This window comes from Patiria miniata, unplaced genomic scaffold (assembly GCF_015706575.1).
Source record: "Patiria miniata isolate m_02_andy unplaced genomic scaffold, ASM1570657v1 HiC_scaffold_19, whole genome shotgun sequence".
In the NCBI taxonomy this organism is placed as follows: domain Eukaryota; kingdom Metazoa; phylum Echinodermata; class Asteroidea; order Valvatida; family Asterinidae; genus Patiria; species Patiria miniata.
In genome coordinates, this window is record NW_024037057.1 from 1,183,575 (window position 1) to 1,200,315 (window position 16,741).

A 16,741-nucleotide genomic window follows, 5' to 3' on the forward strand; every position below is an offset into this window, starting at 1 on the left:
GGCCCCCCCCCCCCCCCCCTCCTACTCTAGCGAAGTCCCTGCATCTGCGCCCTGGCGAAGTTGTAATCACGCTGTCATGCTAACTGGCACCGTAATAGCGCCCTCTGCCAGCTAAAGTTGAACAAGGCAGACAGCTTTGGGAAGTGACACAAACGTTGGAACTCGTACACCTGGGGAGGAGGAAGGAAGAATCAATCTTCTGAATACAGGGCCAGTGACCGACTTGGAGACACGTACAACAAAAGGTACATCATGAGGAAAAATCACCTACAATGTAAACACCACATGTACACCCAGGTTTGTTTATGGTGTAAATCGAGGATTCTCTATTGTTTTCTATTTCCTTTTCCTTTGTTTATACTCCAACTTTTTTGCAACAGCTCTCATTGAATTTGTACACATTTTCTAATCGATGTCGTCCTCGCTTTTGTTGCTGTCGATGATGTTGATGATGTTGCACGTGTGTGTCCTCAAATTAACACCATAAACACGCACATTATAATCAAGATGTGTTTAAAGATCAGTCATTTTAATGCGGCAAACATTGACTACATCTTTTTGAAGATTTTATATTTTTTTAAACAATCTACAACATCGAACATTAATTCAGAGGATTTTGCTGCAGATTTTTCCAAATTTTGTAAAAATGCTGTTTTGCCAAAATGCACCATTATGATGTCATTATTTTGTTACGCTCCGGTCACAACAAAATGTCGTCTCATCATTTTCATTTTGGCATAACTTCAATACTTCTTTTCTTGCAAGTGCATGCTTTCGAGCTTGGAAAAGATATTATCCATTCATTGTTCATCAAACTAGCCATAAATAAGTTCATGGTCTTAACTTCTTTTCCTCGATTCCTGAATAATGGCTCAAAGTACTGCAGGGTCCACGTCCAGAGGCATATATGATGGGCTTTGGGGATGCCCCTCCTACTGTTTGATTTTTCAGCTAATCAATTCAGCATGATGTAAACAAACAGATTGGTTTCCATATTCAGGGACGGAGGAACCGGCGGGCTGCTCCCCCCCCCCCAGCTTTTCCCAGGCCAACAAAAGTGCCCCTCTCGCGGTCATAATGTGCCCCTCAAGCTGAAAACAAAACCGCCCCTCAAACGCACACATGAAAGCATTATGATCGAGCTTAAAAATTGTCTCCTCTCTTGTGCAAAAGTGGCCCTCAAAAACACAAATACCCCTCGCGCATTTACAAAATTGTGAACCTTCTCGAGATAGAAAACTTTCCCCCGAAGGAACAAACACCCCTCCTGCAATAATTAAATTGTGCCGCTCTCGAGATGGGGAATTGGCCATCAAAAACAACAGTGCTCCTCTCGCGATAACTTATCGAGATGGAGAACTGCCCCTCAAAAGCACAATTAGTGCCCTGCTCGCAACATTAAAACTGTGCCCCTCTCAGAATGGAAAACTGACCTGTAAAGAAAGAATAGTGCTCCTCACGCGAATAAAATGGTAACTAAACTGCATGGCCATCAAAAGCTACAGTGCCCCTCTCACGATAAAAAAAGGTCCCTATGCATAACTATTCAAATTCAAGGGCGGACCCAGAGAGATTAATTACTGCCAGGGGTGTTCCGGAGGCCGAAGGGCTCTCTCAAGTGAAAAATATCTTATTCGAGAACAATACGACTATATTGAGACTATTTTAGGAATAATTATACACTGTAATTTTTTGAGTAAGGTAATGAAAATTTTCTTGAAAAAACTTTACGCAAACATTTTAAAAGTGTATTTATCAAATTTTGTTCGGGGTAACATGTATTCCTTGCAATGTGAACGAAAATAGTTTCACAATTGTCTCCTCTTTCACACCGACGGAAGGTGCCTTTTTTCTGAGCAACTCCCCCTTTTTGGTGATCCCCCCCCCCCTCAGTTTGAACAGCGTTCCGCCGCCGCTGTCTCTATAAGTTTCATGCAGCGCAGAGCTGAAGTTCGTTTAAGTTATTGGAGACGGAAGCGAATTATATGTGAAACTTAAAAGTTGTAGACTTTATGTACTACATATAGTAGTCCAACTGTAGAGCATGCATTTCCTGTGCTCAAATATGTCCATATATTTTAATTTTCAAACGTGCATACGTGTGTACACCTAGTAGTGACTATCATATACATAGCGGTTCTATCTACGGGGGGTGCTGCCCCCCCCCCCCCCCTCCAAAAAAAATTGTCTAGCCCCCCAAAAAATTCCATAAAAAATTGCACTAGCAAAATGTAAGAATGTGACGTACATGCGAACGGTCTCCCCCTAAATAAATAATCGTGAGAAGGGTGCATTTGTCAGGGATCGGAACCGGCTGCATTGAGGGGAGACATCAAATGTAGTCTTGGATCAAGACTGCATACGCATACGTAATTCCCACCTTGTCCATTCAATGAACGCTGTACTGGTGTGTGCACCAATACACAAATAATGTTTCTCGCACGTCCGCAGAATGCGATGCACAGTGCGGCAGGATTCACAACTAGCTCTCAACAGCTCGATTTTTAAGAGTCAAAATTTTGACCCCCGAAATTCGTTCTCGCATGTTTCGCGCAAGAATAACACAAAAACGCCCAGTTTTTAAAAGGGCGTTAATATCCTAGTTTAAATGCTCTTTCCAATTAACATCATTTCGAACCATTATTAAACGCATTTTGTAGCCCAATTTGGGGTAATATCCTTTTAATGCTGTCCCGGCCCGAGGGAAATCGCGCAAAATAGGGTCTTTTAAAGAGCAACGCATCCTGGAAAGCGCCGAAAATATTTGACTCTGATCTATCGAGCAGTTAGTCGTGATTCCAGTCGCAACGGTTCCTTTATAGTGTTTATTAAAGGAGTATTGTTCCTCAGTCGCTGCGTCATCGTGACAAAATGAAGACTTAAACACTTGTAGGGGTCTATTATACTTTGGGTACAATGGCGTATGGCATTTTACTCTAAATATGTGCACACTTATTTGCCTACGATACCCACAATTTTTGGATACGCAAATGTCCAATACCAGGATAAGAGACCAGTTAGTGGTGGGAGCGTACTGCTCGATAGCATGCGAACGAGATTGTTGTCCGTTGTATGATTCTTACCTTTTGGTATTTCAGTTTGTTCTCTTTGGGTTTGTACGATTTGCAGGTCCGTTTCCCGTACCCGGCCTCAGAATTTGGAGAAGACCAAAATGCTCCCTCCTGAAAACGAGTACCTCAAATTAGAACGTTACTTTAATACGTCGCCAACTCGCCGTTTTTCATCTAATGGGCGGAAGTCTAGATAAACATCAGTGCGAATGTACGAGCTTATAGCTTTTGAGGTCAAGGTTCGCTAATTGATACTTTCAAAATATTGGACCTATTTTTCAAAACGAAGTGGATGATCAAGAAGAAGTGAAATAATGGATTTCTGTTGACTCACTGAAGTATGTAAATAAGGCCATGCAAACAATCGTTAAGCGCAAGCAAAATGGATGATGAAATCAAAGGAGAAAGCAATTGCGCAGAGGGCTTTTTAAACAACTATCGCTGCAATTAGAAGAAAAGGAGGGGAGGAGGGGAAAAAAATTAAAGAAAGGATCAAACCTGCAAGAGGGATTAAAACTTTTCAACGAAACTTTTTCGCCACGAAACTAAGATGATGGGGTTAAGAATATAAGAAATGAGAGCGGCGAAGAAAAGAAAAACGAAATTGATTTAACAAAAACCTACAAATGGTTATTAATAAAGGAAGAAAATGGAAGGGACATGAGAGTACGCTTATCAAATTAACGGTACAGAATTTCAATGTCACATACATGCACGCAATGTCACTTACACTCTTTATAACGACAAGCTGATTTACCCGATCATAGATCGGGTAGGGCGTATTTGTGTTGAGGTTGAAAATGTGGGTAGTTAAATGTAAATGGGGGATTTAGTTGAGAAGACATGCAATTATAGAAAAGCGTCACGTAAGCAAAATAAATAACACCTATTGGCCGGCATTCTTGTCGCCCCTGAAGGCCGCCAGTGATGGGGCGCCCCAGAAGATCTCCATTGATGGGGCGCCCCAGAAGACGGCCAATGATGGGCGCCCCAGAGGCCACCAGTGATAGGGCACCCCAGAAGACCACCAGTGATGGGGCGCCCCAGATGACCACCAGTGATCTGGGGCACCCCAGAAGATCACAAGTGCATTGGGTGCACCAGAAGACCATGTGATGGTGCGCCCCGGAAAACCACCAGTGATGGTGCCCCCCCCCCCCCCGAAGACCACCAGTGATGGGGCGCTCCAGAAGACCTCCAGTGATGGGCGCCCTGGAACACCTCTAGTGATGGGGCGCCCAAAAAGACCTCCAGTGATGGAGAGCTCGACCCCCAGTGATTGGGCGCCCGGAAGACCTCCAGTGATGGGGCGCCCGGAAGACCTCCCGTGATGGGGCGCCCACGCATGGGCGTCGCCAGGATTTTTTCTAGAGGGGGAAAATGCTTGTATTTCTCAACACATTCTCGATTTATCAGTTTTAGAGGGGGGCAGAGACATTTTGCCCCCCCCCCCCCCCCCCCCACTCATTAAATTTACACCACTTTGTCTTCGCGCCTCTTCTTCTTTTCTTTTTTTTCCATTTTTTTCTTCCCTTTTGTTTTTGGGGTTTTTTTGCTTTTCCGGGGGGGGCCAAGTGCCCCCCCTCGCGACGCCCATGCGCCCTGGATGGAGACATAACAGTTGATATACGATTGGATTCTACGGTGGTGTTGTCTAAACTGTTGAGAGTGGACTCCGTTAAAGCCAGAGCTGGGAGAAGATATGTTGGGCCGTATATGGGATGGCTATACAAGTCCATGGACAATACTGAAAGACATCATGACTCTACTGCGGACACGACTTTCACTCACACAAGACCACCACTGACGCCCACGAAGACTGCCATTGATGGGTGCCCTCGAAGACCACGAGTGATGGGGCGCCCAGAAGATCACAAGTGTATGGGGCCTGCCAGAAGACCATGTGATTGCGCGCCCCGGAAGACCACATGGCCGGGGCGCCCCAGAAGTCCACCAGAAGACCTCCAGTGATGCAGAGCTCGACCTCCAGCGATGAGGCGCCCCAGAGGACCACCAATAATGGGGCGCCCAGAAGACCACCAGTGATGCCCCCCCCCCCTCCCTAGCTGAAAACCACCAGTGATTGGGCGCCCAGACGACTATCAGTGACGCCCCAGAAGACCACCAGGGTTGGGCGCCCCCCCCCCCCCCCCGGCCCCGGGCAGAAGACCACCAGTGCAGATTGGGTGCCCAGACGACTACCAGTGACGCCCGAGAAGACCACCAGTGATGGGCGCCCTGGAAGGCCACCAGTGATGGGGCGCCCCTGCAGAAGTCCACCAGAAGGCCTCCAGTGATGGAGAGCTCGACCTCCAGTGATGGGGCGCCCGGAAGACCTCCAGTGGTGGGGTGCACGGAAGACCTCCAGTGATGGGGCGCCCTGGAAGACCTCTACGGTGGTGTTGTCTGAACTGTTGAGAGTGGACTCTGTTAAAGCCAGAGCTGGGATAAGATATGGTGGGCCGTTTATGGGATGGCTACAAGTCCATGGACAATACTGAAAGGCATCATGACTCGATCTGCTGAGAACACGTTCACTCACAGTCTGCCATTGTATTTCCACAAGCAGTCACGCTGTGTATTGAATGGTAGTCGGACTGTATCAATTTGGGACACCAGATCTTTGGATTGAGGGTCCCATACTGATGAGACATACTCTGTAGTTGGCCGGACGAATTTTGTAGGCTGTCGACCTCTTTGATTTTAGCCGGGCATTTCCTCGGATTCCTACGGAGTGTGATGTTGGCATTTTTAATAGTGCGAATGAGGGTCCCACTGATTGAGTAATCAGTAATGGCTTCAAATATGTTTTTGCATTGGTGCATGACCATTATAAGTTCAACTTGGGCCGGGTTAAAGGCAGTGGCGTAGACAGGAATTTTTCAGTGGGGGGCGCTGGGGGGCGTCATGTACGGATCAATGATAATTTGTTAAGAAACTCAAAATCTCGATAAGTGGGGGGGGGGGGGCGACTGGGGGCGACAAGGTTTCATAGGGGGGCTGTCTCCCCCCCCCCCCCCCCCCCCCCCACCATGAAATCGTCAGCGAGTAGTACTATATCTAATGACATATGGTCTGGGAGGTCGTTGAATAAAAGAGAAATCACGAATCCAGGATAAGAGTTGACCACAAACGCCTAAGAAATGAAGCTTCAGCAGGCACCCAAGGCTTAGGAGAAGTCTAAGAGGATATGACATCTATTTGTTCCTTGTCACGAAGCCCTGGGCATGGCATGGATGCACAAAGCACAAGTAATAGTTGCGACTCATAAAAGCTATATTGTCTCTTCCTTAAGCCAAACCGTTTTACAATCAGCAGATGAGCTTCCAAGATGTTTATGGTTTGACTGTGTATTATGCTGTATGAGCTGGCAGGCTATATGTCAGGGATATGGGACAGTAATTGGAAGGCTTGGTTGCCCCTTTTTTAAGACATAGGTGTGGGTTTGTTTTTTTAAATAGTTGTAACATCAGCTTATTTCCAGGCATGATGAATTTTGCCTTGATGGAGGGTACGTACAGCCTCGAAAAGAAGGGTACGGACCGGTATCACATCAGCAGCTCCTACACTTTCAAACGATATGCAGAAAGGTGTTGAGTGAGGTTTGATGCTTGAAGAATTTTCTGCATGAACACCTGCACAACTTGATGAGAAACATGGGAACAGCTTGATGACTAGGACTGGGATCAAAAGGTACGGCAAGCTAGAAGAATCTTCACCGGGCCTGTACTGAAACAAACTGGTCATTCGGTGGACCTTGCTGTTGCATATGGCTGCTCTGGATTATACCATCTTTCAGGAGCGATGTGCAACACCAGCACGTCAGCGCTTGCTTTTTATAAACGATCAAAATATCTTGGGATTGGCGGCCATTTCACCACCGTAAGTTTTACGACGGTACCTCTCTACATAACCGGTTTTCTTCCATAGCCAATCATTCTTCTTGGATCTTCTGGCTTTCACGTAGTTGACTTCCTGAAAAATATTAAAGTTTGAGTTGTCTGATAATCCATGGCTGGTTGAATCTGGTGGTAAACATTTTTTGATGGAACGTGGTCATTGCTGATTTGAAGTAGGCCTATAGGCATACATCAAATCATCAACGACCACGTTCCATAGGCTTAATTGGTGGAAGCATGGTTCCTAACTTTTTAACACGAACTCTCAAGTCTCGTGGTCATAGTGGATATCCTATCGTTAGTAAATAGCGGTGAAAGGGGGAGTATTCGACCACCGTAAGGAAAATTTGCAGCCTAGTGGAGTGCAGATCTAAGTTGACCATAATCATTATGACATGATCATGCATGGACTTATTATGTTGGCAGCATGCATGTAGCATCAACATGGGCGTCGCGAGGGGGGGGCAAGGGGGGGCACTTGCCCCCCCCCCCCCCCCCTGGAAAAGCAAAAAAAAAAAAAAAAAAAAAAAGGAAGAAAAAAAAAAGAAAAAAAAAAAAAGAAAAAGAGGCGCGAAGACAAAGTGGTGTAAATTTAATGAGTTGGGGGGGGGGGCAAAATGTCCCTGCCCCCGTCTAAAACTGATAAATCGAGAATGTGTTGAAAAATACAAGCATTTTTTGGCAAAAAAATGTTTTGCCCCCTCTAGAAAAAATCCTGGCGACGCCCATGAGCATCAACCCTAGTCAAACTCAGACTGGGACCCGTAATCCCCCCCCCCCCCCAGCTGGCTACTCCACTGTTTATAGAAAGGTTCTTATATAAGGTTCATGTGGTTTCGCAAAGTATTGTGGTTCACATGAGAAAACCATGCGGCTTGCATTTTTTTTCAATCGTTTGCTAAATTAACATAGCGCCCTCTAGCTGTATGAAAACAAAAGTGCGAGGCTGTAAAACAAGAGGGCGCTGTTCCAAGCATGTAACTTGTAAAATTTACTTGTAAAATGTTTGGACTTTAGTTAGCTAATTAGTAACTCTCTTAAAAATTGAAAATCACAGCTACAATTTCGAATGTGCAGTGCTCACAACATCAACTTAGTTTCGAGGAACTTTGAGCGAACTGTAGTGAGTAAGATTAAGAAGCTTAGGCCTACCGCCTGTACCGTAAATATTTAACGCACGCTGCAGTGCAGTGTAGTGCTTTTTCGGTAATCCTTACTTTTATGACACCTCTATTTTGTACGAGTTCTGTTCAAAACTGACTTTGGCAGATGACTCTCCAGTACCGGTAATCCTTATCTTTAGGACACCTCTATTTTTTACCAGTTCTGTTCAAAACTGACTTTTGCAGATGACTGTCCAGTCATGCCAGTACCAAAGTGACTTTTGCAGGCTAAACTAAAGCAGTCTTTTTTCTTCAGATAAATTCATGTTATTGTTAGTTGTAATTTTGAAAGCACTTTCAAAGAAAATGTGACTTTCCTACCCTTTTTTGCAGTTTGCCATCTTGGTTTTTAAGTCAGTTTCTGTTCGTCATCGTCGTCTTTCTCCCTTAATTTCCCTCTAAAATCAAACCTGCTGACATTCAAGAAGGTGTCATACTGTTCAGATATATGACAAGAAATATCAGAATGTCACTTTTTAGTGTCATTTAGTCAGCTCTTTTGGTGAGTCTGTTAACTTTATATAGGAATGGGGTCCTAAAAGTAAGGATTACCCCAGTATCAAAGTGACTTTTGCAGGCTAAAGAAGTCTTTTTTCTTCAGACAAACTCATGTTAATTATAATTTTGAAAGCACTTTCAAAGAAAATGTGACTTTCCTACCTTTTTTTGCAGTTCGCCATCTTGCTTTTTAAATTTATTTTCTGTTTGTCATCATCGTCTTTAACCCCTCATAAATCAAAACCCTGCCCTCTTTCTACAAAATCAAACCTGCATATTCAAGAGGTGTCATTGCCAAATGTTCAAATGTGTCAATAAATATCAGAATGTCACTTTTGAGTGTCATTTAGTCAGCTGTTTTGGTGAGTCTTTTAACCTTATATAGGAAAGGGGTCCTAAAAGTAAGGATTACCGCTTTTTCATTTGTTTGGTTTTAACGCAGCTAGAGTAGGCTTATTATTAAACTCCAGCTTAACAAGCTCATCAGGATCAGAATTCACATGTGAATTCCTTATGAGGTTGTTATCAAGCTGGAGTTACTCAAGCTATTACGCAGCACAAACTTTTGCTCAGATCAGCACAAACTTTGGAAAAAGTGTTGCAACCTGACGCCACTTTCGAAACAGAACAATTTTTTTGCTTACCTTGTACCTCAGAGAGTAGGCCTATACTTTCATGTGAGAACTGTAAGGAATATGTTGAAAAAGTCTTGGAAAAAATGTTGCAACCTGACACCACTTCCGCGATTGTGTACAAAGTCTATGGAAAATTTGATAAACCTGTGTGAAGAAATAAAGTAGCAACAGGTTGCAACATTTTTTCCAAAGTCTTTAAGAGAGATGTGTAGGCGAATGTTCATGATGTGTGGCCAAATTAGTGAATGTTTACATGTCACTGCATGTTGACAGCCTCAACCGACGAGGTGGAAACATGCGGTGACATTAGTCCGAGTAACTAGGACTCTACGAATCGCCTTTTTTAACATTTGGTCTCAACACAGCCGCCAAATAATCTTTTTTTTTTATTTTAAATAGTTAGTTTTGTTCTGTTTTAAGTCGATTCTTTGCTTCGTGAATCATTCACTCTACATGTCAAATTCCTGATAAGCATTGGAGCTGGAGTTTCTCAGACCCAAGGTTTATGCTTAACCAGTTCGCGCCAGGATTATTTTTACAAGAACAGAACGAGGCGCAGGATTACTTTTCACTCGACCTCAAGCCAAGCGGGTTGAAGCCATCACCCTCTGGCAGCACACTCACATTTCCGGCTTTGCTCGCTGCAAACGGGTCGCTGACAGATATTTCCGGCCTCGTTCCCTACGTGTTTATCCGTCATCCGTTCTGAATACCTAAACCTTTGCGTGTATACATGCCATCCAGCTAGAACTTGTTAATAGCAAGTGGTTGGATCGTCGGATTGTCCTGAAAAATAGCCCGGTCGGACGGCCATTTTTGAGGGGGAAAAAGGCCTCCTCCTTCCCTTTTTTAAAAGGCAGGACGCTACAAATATTTTTTGTTTTATTTGGCCTAATGGTGAAATTAAGACCTGGTGTAAGTTCGTGAATATGAAACTGTATGGAGTGCGCACGTGTAGTACCAGGTGTCAGTTCGTTAAAACCAAAATAATGCAGTTCTGTAAAGTACGCTTGCGTGCCGGGCACTTACACACAACTGAGTGTCAGTTCATGGTGTCGGTGGACGGTGACGAATTATCTTGAACTTTATGAAAGATTGGCAGTATATGTTTCCCTCTCGTTTCTATTGCAGTATCAGTTATCTTCAGGAGACAACTTTCTCAAGACACAAACCTCCACCATGAAGTACTGGAAAGAAGCTGCCACTGTTATCCTTGCTGCTAGATTTAGAAACCCTGGGTCTATCTGCCACCCTGCACCATCGGCTGCAAGTAGAAAGCCTACAGAACAGGAACATAGCACCACAACTGGCTTGGTGAATGCATGTTTTGATTACAAGGTTCTGATGCTTCAACGAACCCATCATAGCTCATTCTTTGCAGGAGCTCAGGTCTTCCCTGGTGGTGGGATAGACGAAGCCGATTATTCACCCAAATGGATGGAGCTCTTTGCTGAAGTTGGTATCCGTATCCCGCAGGATTTTGGACCGATGGTCAGCAAACAGCACGAAAGGCCACCCATGATAGCAGCTGATAGAGGCTCTCCAGTACCTAGCGATATAGCCTTCCGGATCTGTGCCATCCGGGAGACATTTGAGGAATCTGGGGTTTTGCTGCTCAAACAGTTCAGTCATTGTCACCCGGCCACTGATAGCATGCCATCAGTTCAACAGAACAATTCATCTAGCACTCCAGATATCAGTGTTGAGACATCCAAAGAATGGAGACATCGTGTCCATAACAATGCAGCTGAATTTCTTGAGATGTGCCGAGAATTGAGAAGTCTTCCAGATGTGTGGTCGTTGGCAGAGTGGTCTGACTGGCTAACACCATCTGATATGAGGAGAAAACGCTATGACACAATGTTCTACCTGTGCTGTATGGACACACAGCCTTCTGCTTTGCACGATGATAAAGAAACCATTCAGTTACAGGTATGTATTGATGTATGTGGCTGGTTGGTGGCTATCTGCTCTTTATCTGACTGTCTTTAGCTGGCCATTAACATCCTGTAAAGTTTCTGCATGTCATTAAAAATCTTCTGAGAGGTTGGAGGCCTACCACTCGTAATTTATACCAATTTGTTTTTACACAATGGCTACTCTATGAGCTTCATGCCTACGGTATCTGTAACTGGAGTGTACATCATGTACATGTACTTGTACAAAAAATTGTTGAGTTTCTTTTTAGATTTATTTCTATTTGATATTAAACCTTTTATTATCCACAGTGGGTGACTCCAAGCCAGTCACTGGCCCAGTATTCCGAGGGGGAATTCTTCCTGCCTCCTCCCCAGGTGTATGAATTCCAACGTCTCTGTCGCTTCCCAAAGCTGTCTGCCTTGTTCAACTTTAGCCAACAGAGGGCACTGTTGGGATGCCAGCGTTACCTTCCTGTCAGGATGAATTGCTCCAACGGGGTGATAACGACATTGCCAGGTTGGTAGATGTGCAGTCACATGCTTATCACTGGCACTGCATTTATCCATTTAATAGCATTTCCATTCAATGTTTTGGGGGCACCGAAGATGATGACATATATACATGTACGTGTAAGGCCGGTGCCATATGAAATTTGAACTCCTATGAAATCTGGTCCCTCATACCTTATATGGACGGTAACTCTCGCACGTGACCTTTCACTGTCCTATTTAACTCCACTTTGATACATGTAGGCATGCGCAACACAAGCAGTGAATGCAAATTTCATAGAGTCCAAACTTCACACCACACCGGTTCAAATTCATCACATCAACCACTGGAGCTTCATTGTACATGTAATGTTCGCTGTTACCCTAAGGAATTCATTTGCACTGAAAGTCACATGAAGTGTGGATTAGTTTGTAGTCCTATCGTGGTATTGCTGGCTGTATCATGTGGTATTTACCGAGCTGAAGTGAGGAACCAAAGGCATGTACAATGGTGGGACAACGTTTGGTGATGTTCTGAACTGAAAATCAAAACCACTTGAAACTTTCACATTGCAGCGATCTAGGCAAACAAAACGGTTAACATTAGAACGTGCGTTTGCAACCATAGTGTTTTTTGGCTGATCTGATAGTTTACTAATACGCTCAATATTGACCCGATCAGATACATGTATGCTGATCCATTTGTTGACTATATACACTGTGTACAACAGTATCATTGACCATGTTTTGTTTCTTGTCTTTAGGGGATCATTTGTATCCTGACCCGCTCATACTGCAAACCATACAAGATGAACTCATTCCACAGATTGAGGGAACTATTGAGGAGAATACAGACACTAGCAAGCCACTTCATCGTCAGATGTTTGCATTGAGTACTGTACCAATGTGCCAAGCAATGTGTAGCTTCACATTACCTTATGGTCATTGTGCACCGCTACCATATCAGGAATGTGTGGACTTACATAGCCAGAGCTCCAAGCTCTAGGTTGTGTTACGTGACCATAGAACAGAGATTTCCTGTTTGAATAGGAGGACAAAGGAATTGACTGGAAAGGTTTAAATTTAAACGTGCTAGGCAGTCAATGTCTTTGCTCAGCCGTAGAGCAAGGAAATTGATTATCCTATAGATTTGTAGGATTTCCTGTTTCAACAACAATCAGATGAAACTCATTAATTGCCATGCAGAAACTTCAAACAAACTATTCAGTTTTGTAAACTTTAAATCGATACGAATCTTCAGAAACAATGGGTTTTTTTCTCAAAGACAGTTGTTAATTCACAACATAATTAACAACTTGTGATAGTTTCATTTGAAGAGTTATTTCAAAAACGTGAAAGTTTCTCCTTGCTACCTAAAGTCAGTTTCGATGGCTGTTACATGTACATGTACATGTATATAGCTGAGCACAATTTAATAATGCAATAAAGAAATATATGAAGTCTAGAGGCAGCCGTTATATCGTTTTCATTCTTAATAGTATCCAATGCAACATGAAAACCAAAAACTTTCACCACTCCAGACAGTATCTAAAGAACTGTCTCTGTGTCAATCAGTAAGTTATATCATTTATTGATCTCAGACTTAAAGTACTCTCCAAGAGAGTACTTAACGAAACAATAACCATGCAAACTTTTCACTTTTTACAAATGGGTATGTGGCATTTTGGAAATGAACTCTTCATATATTGAAATTGACATCAACCACATTGTGCACGAATGAAGGTCAAACAGATGTCTCTCTCTTGAGAAATTCACACTCGGAAATGTTGCACATTTGATATTGAAAATAAATAGCTCTAAACACCCGACAGACATTGTGAGAAGTGGTGAGTTGCAAGCTGTCAAGGATTATTCAAACCTGGAATATTTAATTCTGAATTTAGTATTTATATTTGTTTTAGTGCCTCAATTCATAGTCAGATAACAAGGAATCAAGGCAGACCCTTACTTGGCAAAGTCTGATTTTATTTATTTCTTCTAAAGTAAAATAAAGCAGAATTGAAATTGTAGGTCTCATTGTACCACACAAATCAACCAGACAATAATGGCAGATAAGTTTAATGAAGAGCATTAATGTCATGGTAACTGGCTAGTAACCTCAGATTGACTTACGTAACAATTATGGCTATGTATTGAATTGAAACACTAATTAATAACCTGTTGGAAACAATGTTTAGAATTATATTCAAGCCTGTATTTTTCAATCTTTCTGTAAAAAGGAATTTATATCTTTATGCACTATTATTAACTTATTATAATCAAAACATTCAAACATCCATTTGTAGTGTCATAATTCACTACCAGTTATAGTAATCTTGGACAATACTAATTTTGGTTTTCATCACCTGTTTCCAAATTGAAAGTCCTTTTCACCTTTCAGCCAGATGCGGTTGCATTATGATAGCATTCCATCTGACATCTCTGTCCATTTAAAGGAAATCTATAACATTTGCAAACATGAAAAACCAAAAGTACCCAATTATTATGAAATACCTTACTTGACTGTAAAGTGAATAATAGTCTCAAGCACCCTGTGAAATCATGGCACCTGGTGTGCTGTCATTTTCAAGAAAAGTGGAATTTTTGTATCAGACAACCATCGTTGGAAAAAAAATGGAGAATTTTTAATGTATAACCTGCCCCCACTTTAGCAAATTTAGTTAATGCACATTTTGTTTGCAATCGGCTACACATCTGTGAATGGGTGCAACCCAGCTTGTCTGGTTCCCTGACCCAGCAATTCCCTGACGTCTATAAATTGCTCTGTTTGATCTGAAGTAGGGTCAGGGAACCAGACTCTAGTATTTCCTTTAATGACATTGCTCCTTTCTCTAGAGGAAAAGCCAGCAACATCCCTGTGTGTACGTTGCTAGCAAACATGTCATGTTTGGTGACCCAGTTTGCGGGCTCAGTCTGTGAGACTTACGTACCACCTTTCCTAATATGGACACCACGGTGACCGTTTTAGCCGAATTTGACAGATTTTTTTGAAAAAAAAAAGACGAGTTTGACAGAAAACTTAGCAAAATGAATTTTTTAGCAGATTTCTTGCAGAATTCTGTAATATATGTGGTTTGACAGAAAAATATGGCAGAATTGAAAAATATAGCTGATTAGTTTTGAAAAAGCTTCAATTTGAGGTTCCCTGTCGTAACACAGTAAAGTACTGTAGACCATTGCAAGCTTGAACGTGCACTGCAAACAAATTAAATTTTTTTTTTTTAAGGAAATGTTGTGATTTTATTTTTTGTTAAAGGAATTTTATAACATTTGGCATGTGAGTATAAGTGTTTATAATGTATTTGGCAGATTTCTGTTCAATCTAGCAGATTTTTGAAGTGCATCTACATGTACATCTGTACATGTAGCAGAATTTTGCCATTACCTTAAGTTACGGTCACCCTGATGGACACAGTCATTGTGATTCAGCTATCAACTCCTCCTATGTGTGCTTTTTAGCAGAAACTTTTATAAAATTAAACTACAATGCATATTGCACCGTGTTTCAGCCGTTATGTAATATAAGTTCAACTATAAATAGGATCCTTGAAATGCAGCTGTATGCCTAATAAATAAATATAAATTAATTTTTAGTCTTTGATTACATGTATTGTGATATTTTAACGTTAAAAGCTTTTTTACGCAAATTAATGCAATGACAAGATCCAAGTAAAACAGTGATATTATTAAATGCCACAATTTGGGTTTTTTGCTGTTGTCATTTTTTTATGTTTGTTGGTTTAGTAAATAGCAGCCAGTTGACCTTATGCAGAATTATGTCCAGGATGCTTCATTGTCTGTTCATACTGACCTCACAGCAACTGTGCCACAAGTTGTCAGGACAGTACATTGTTAATTTGTAAAATGTGAACTTTAAAAAAGGGGGGGGGGGCTTTATATTTTCATACAGTTAAGAGCAATCGATATTTGCACATTGTTACAAAATTCATTTCATGAGTAATATTCCGATCTTACACATATTTGGACAACATCCTGCCCACTCTGGATGCCAAGCTTGGAGGAGTAGTAATATTCCGTGATCTCATTTATGGCCTGAACACACAGTGTGCCGGAAAGATGAATTGGATTTTATTTATCTTGGGGTGAGAACACGCGTGGTAATCCGAGAGGGGGGGGGGGGGCATCTGTACAATAATTTGGGTTGGGGGAATTAGGTTCCTCTAATAATTTATCCCAGTGCATATATAGTTTATTAATAGAATGTACACAAATTTGCACTGTATTTTCTTTAAATGGTGTACCACAGAGCTCCAAGAAACCATAGGCCACCCTTTCAGCCTGATAACTTCCGGCGACCCCCCCCCCCCCCCCTTCAAAATTCCCTGTTAGTTCAGTGGTTCCCCTAGTCAATGTAATAGGCCCTGGCCCTGATGAGGCCGACCATGGTCTATGATACGTAAACAGATTTGGCAATTAATTATGCAACTACACCAAGTATGACCTCCAGAAACTGACCAATCAGCAAGCGCCTTACAAAATTAACCAATCACAATCTTAGTCCCGATTTCAGAATGAAATGACGTCACGCGTGCTTAGATATATCAGACGTTCTACCGGAGATGGGCTGCGTGGAGAACGGGTAATGCTCAGACTATGGTGTCCCCCCCCCCCCCCCCCACCCTACCCACCAATCCCAATGTTGAGGAGAAATCACCACTCCATCATCCATGGTAAGAATTATTCCCAGGACGTTTCATTGCATCATAACATCTTACTTGCAGACAACTTAAACTGGGAATGGGGAATGACAAGTCAAGAAGTTGTGGATTACTTTCAAATGCCAAAATTTACTAATATGCAAATCCTAGCAAGAACGCTTCAGCCCAGAAATCAGCTTTATATGAGGGTCAAGAGTGTAAATAAAATCCAATTGACGGTGTCCAACAGGTCAATCATGACTTGGTCAATCAAGAGGAGATTTTGGCCAGCAGATTGTACAGGTAACATAAATCTCATTAAAACAATACATGTATGCCACAGTATTGTTAATTTACCACAATTTAACACAAATAATCCCAAGGCATG

The 16,741-nt window shown here is 42.3% G+C and overlaps 1 protein-coding gene across 6 annotated transcripts; it reads left to right on the forward strand.

Annotated features, from left to right (window-relative positions):
• Positions 1-6,611: 6,611 nt before the first annotated feature.
• LOC119725276 (nucleoside diphosphate-linked moiety X motif 19-like) lies at positions 6,612-15,394 on the forward strand. 6 transcript variants are annotated; one of them, XM_038196637.1, is made up of 4 exons: positions 6,612-6,764; positions 10,398-11,198; positions 11,495-11,702; positions 12,439-12,680. In XM_038196637.1, the coding sequence occupies exons 2-4, from the start codon at positions 10,446-10,448 to the stop codon at positions 12,678-12,680; spliced, it is 1,203 nt and encodes a 400-aa protein (XP_038052565.1). In that variant the 5' UTR covers positions 6,612-6,764; positions 10,398-10,445. The 6 variants fall into 6 exon arrangements, with proteins under 6 accessions (XP_038052565.1, XP_038052562.1, XP_038052564.1 ...); XM_038196634.1 differs by lacking the exon at positions 6,612-6,764 and adding an exon at positions 7,910-8,093 and having other exon boundaries at positions 12,439-15,394; XM_038196636.1 differs by lacking the exon at positions 6,612-6,764 and adding an exon at positions 8,009-8,097.
• Positions 15,395-16,741: the final 1,347 nt, after the last annotated feature.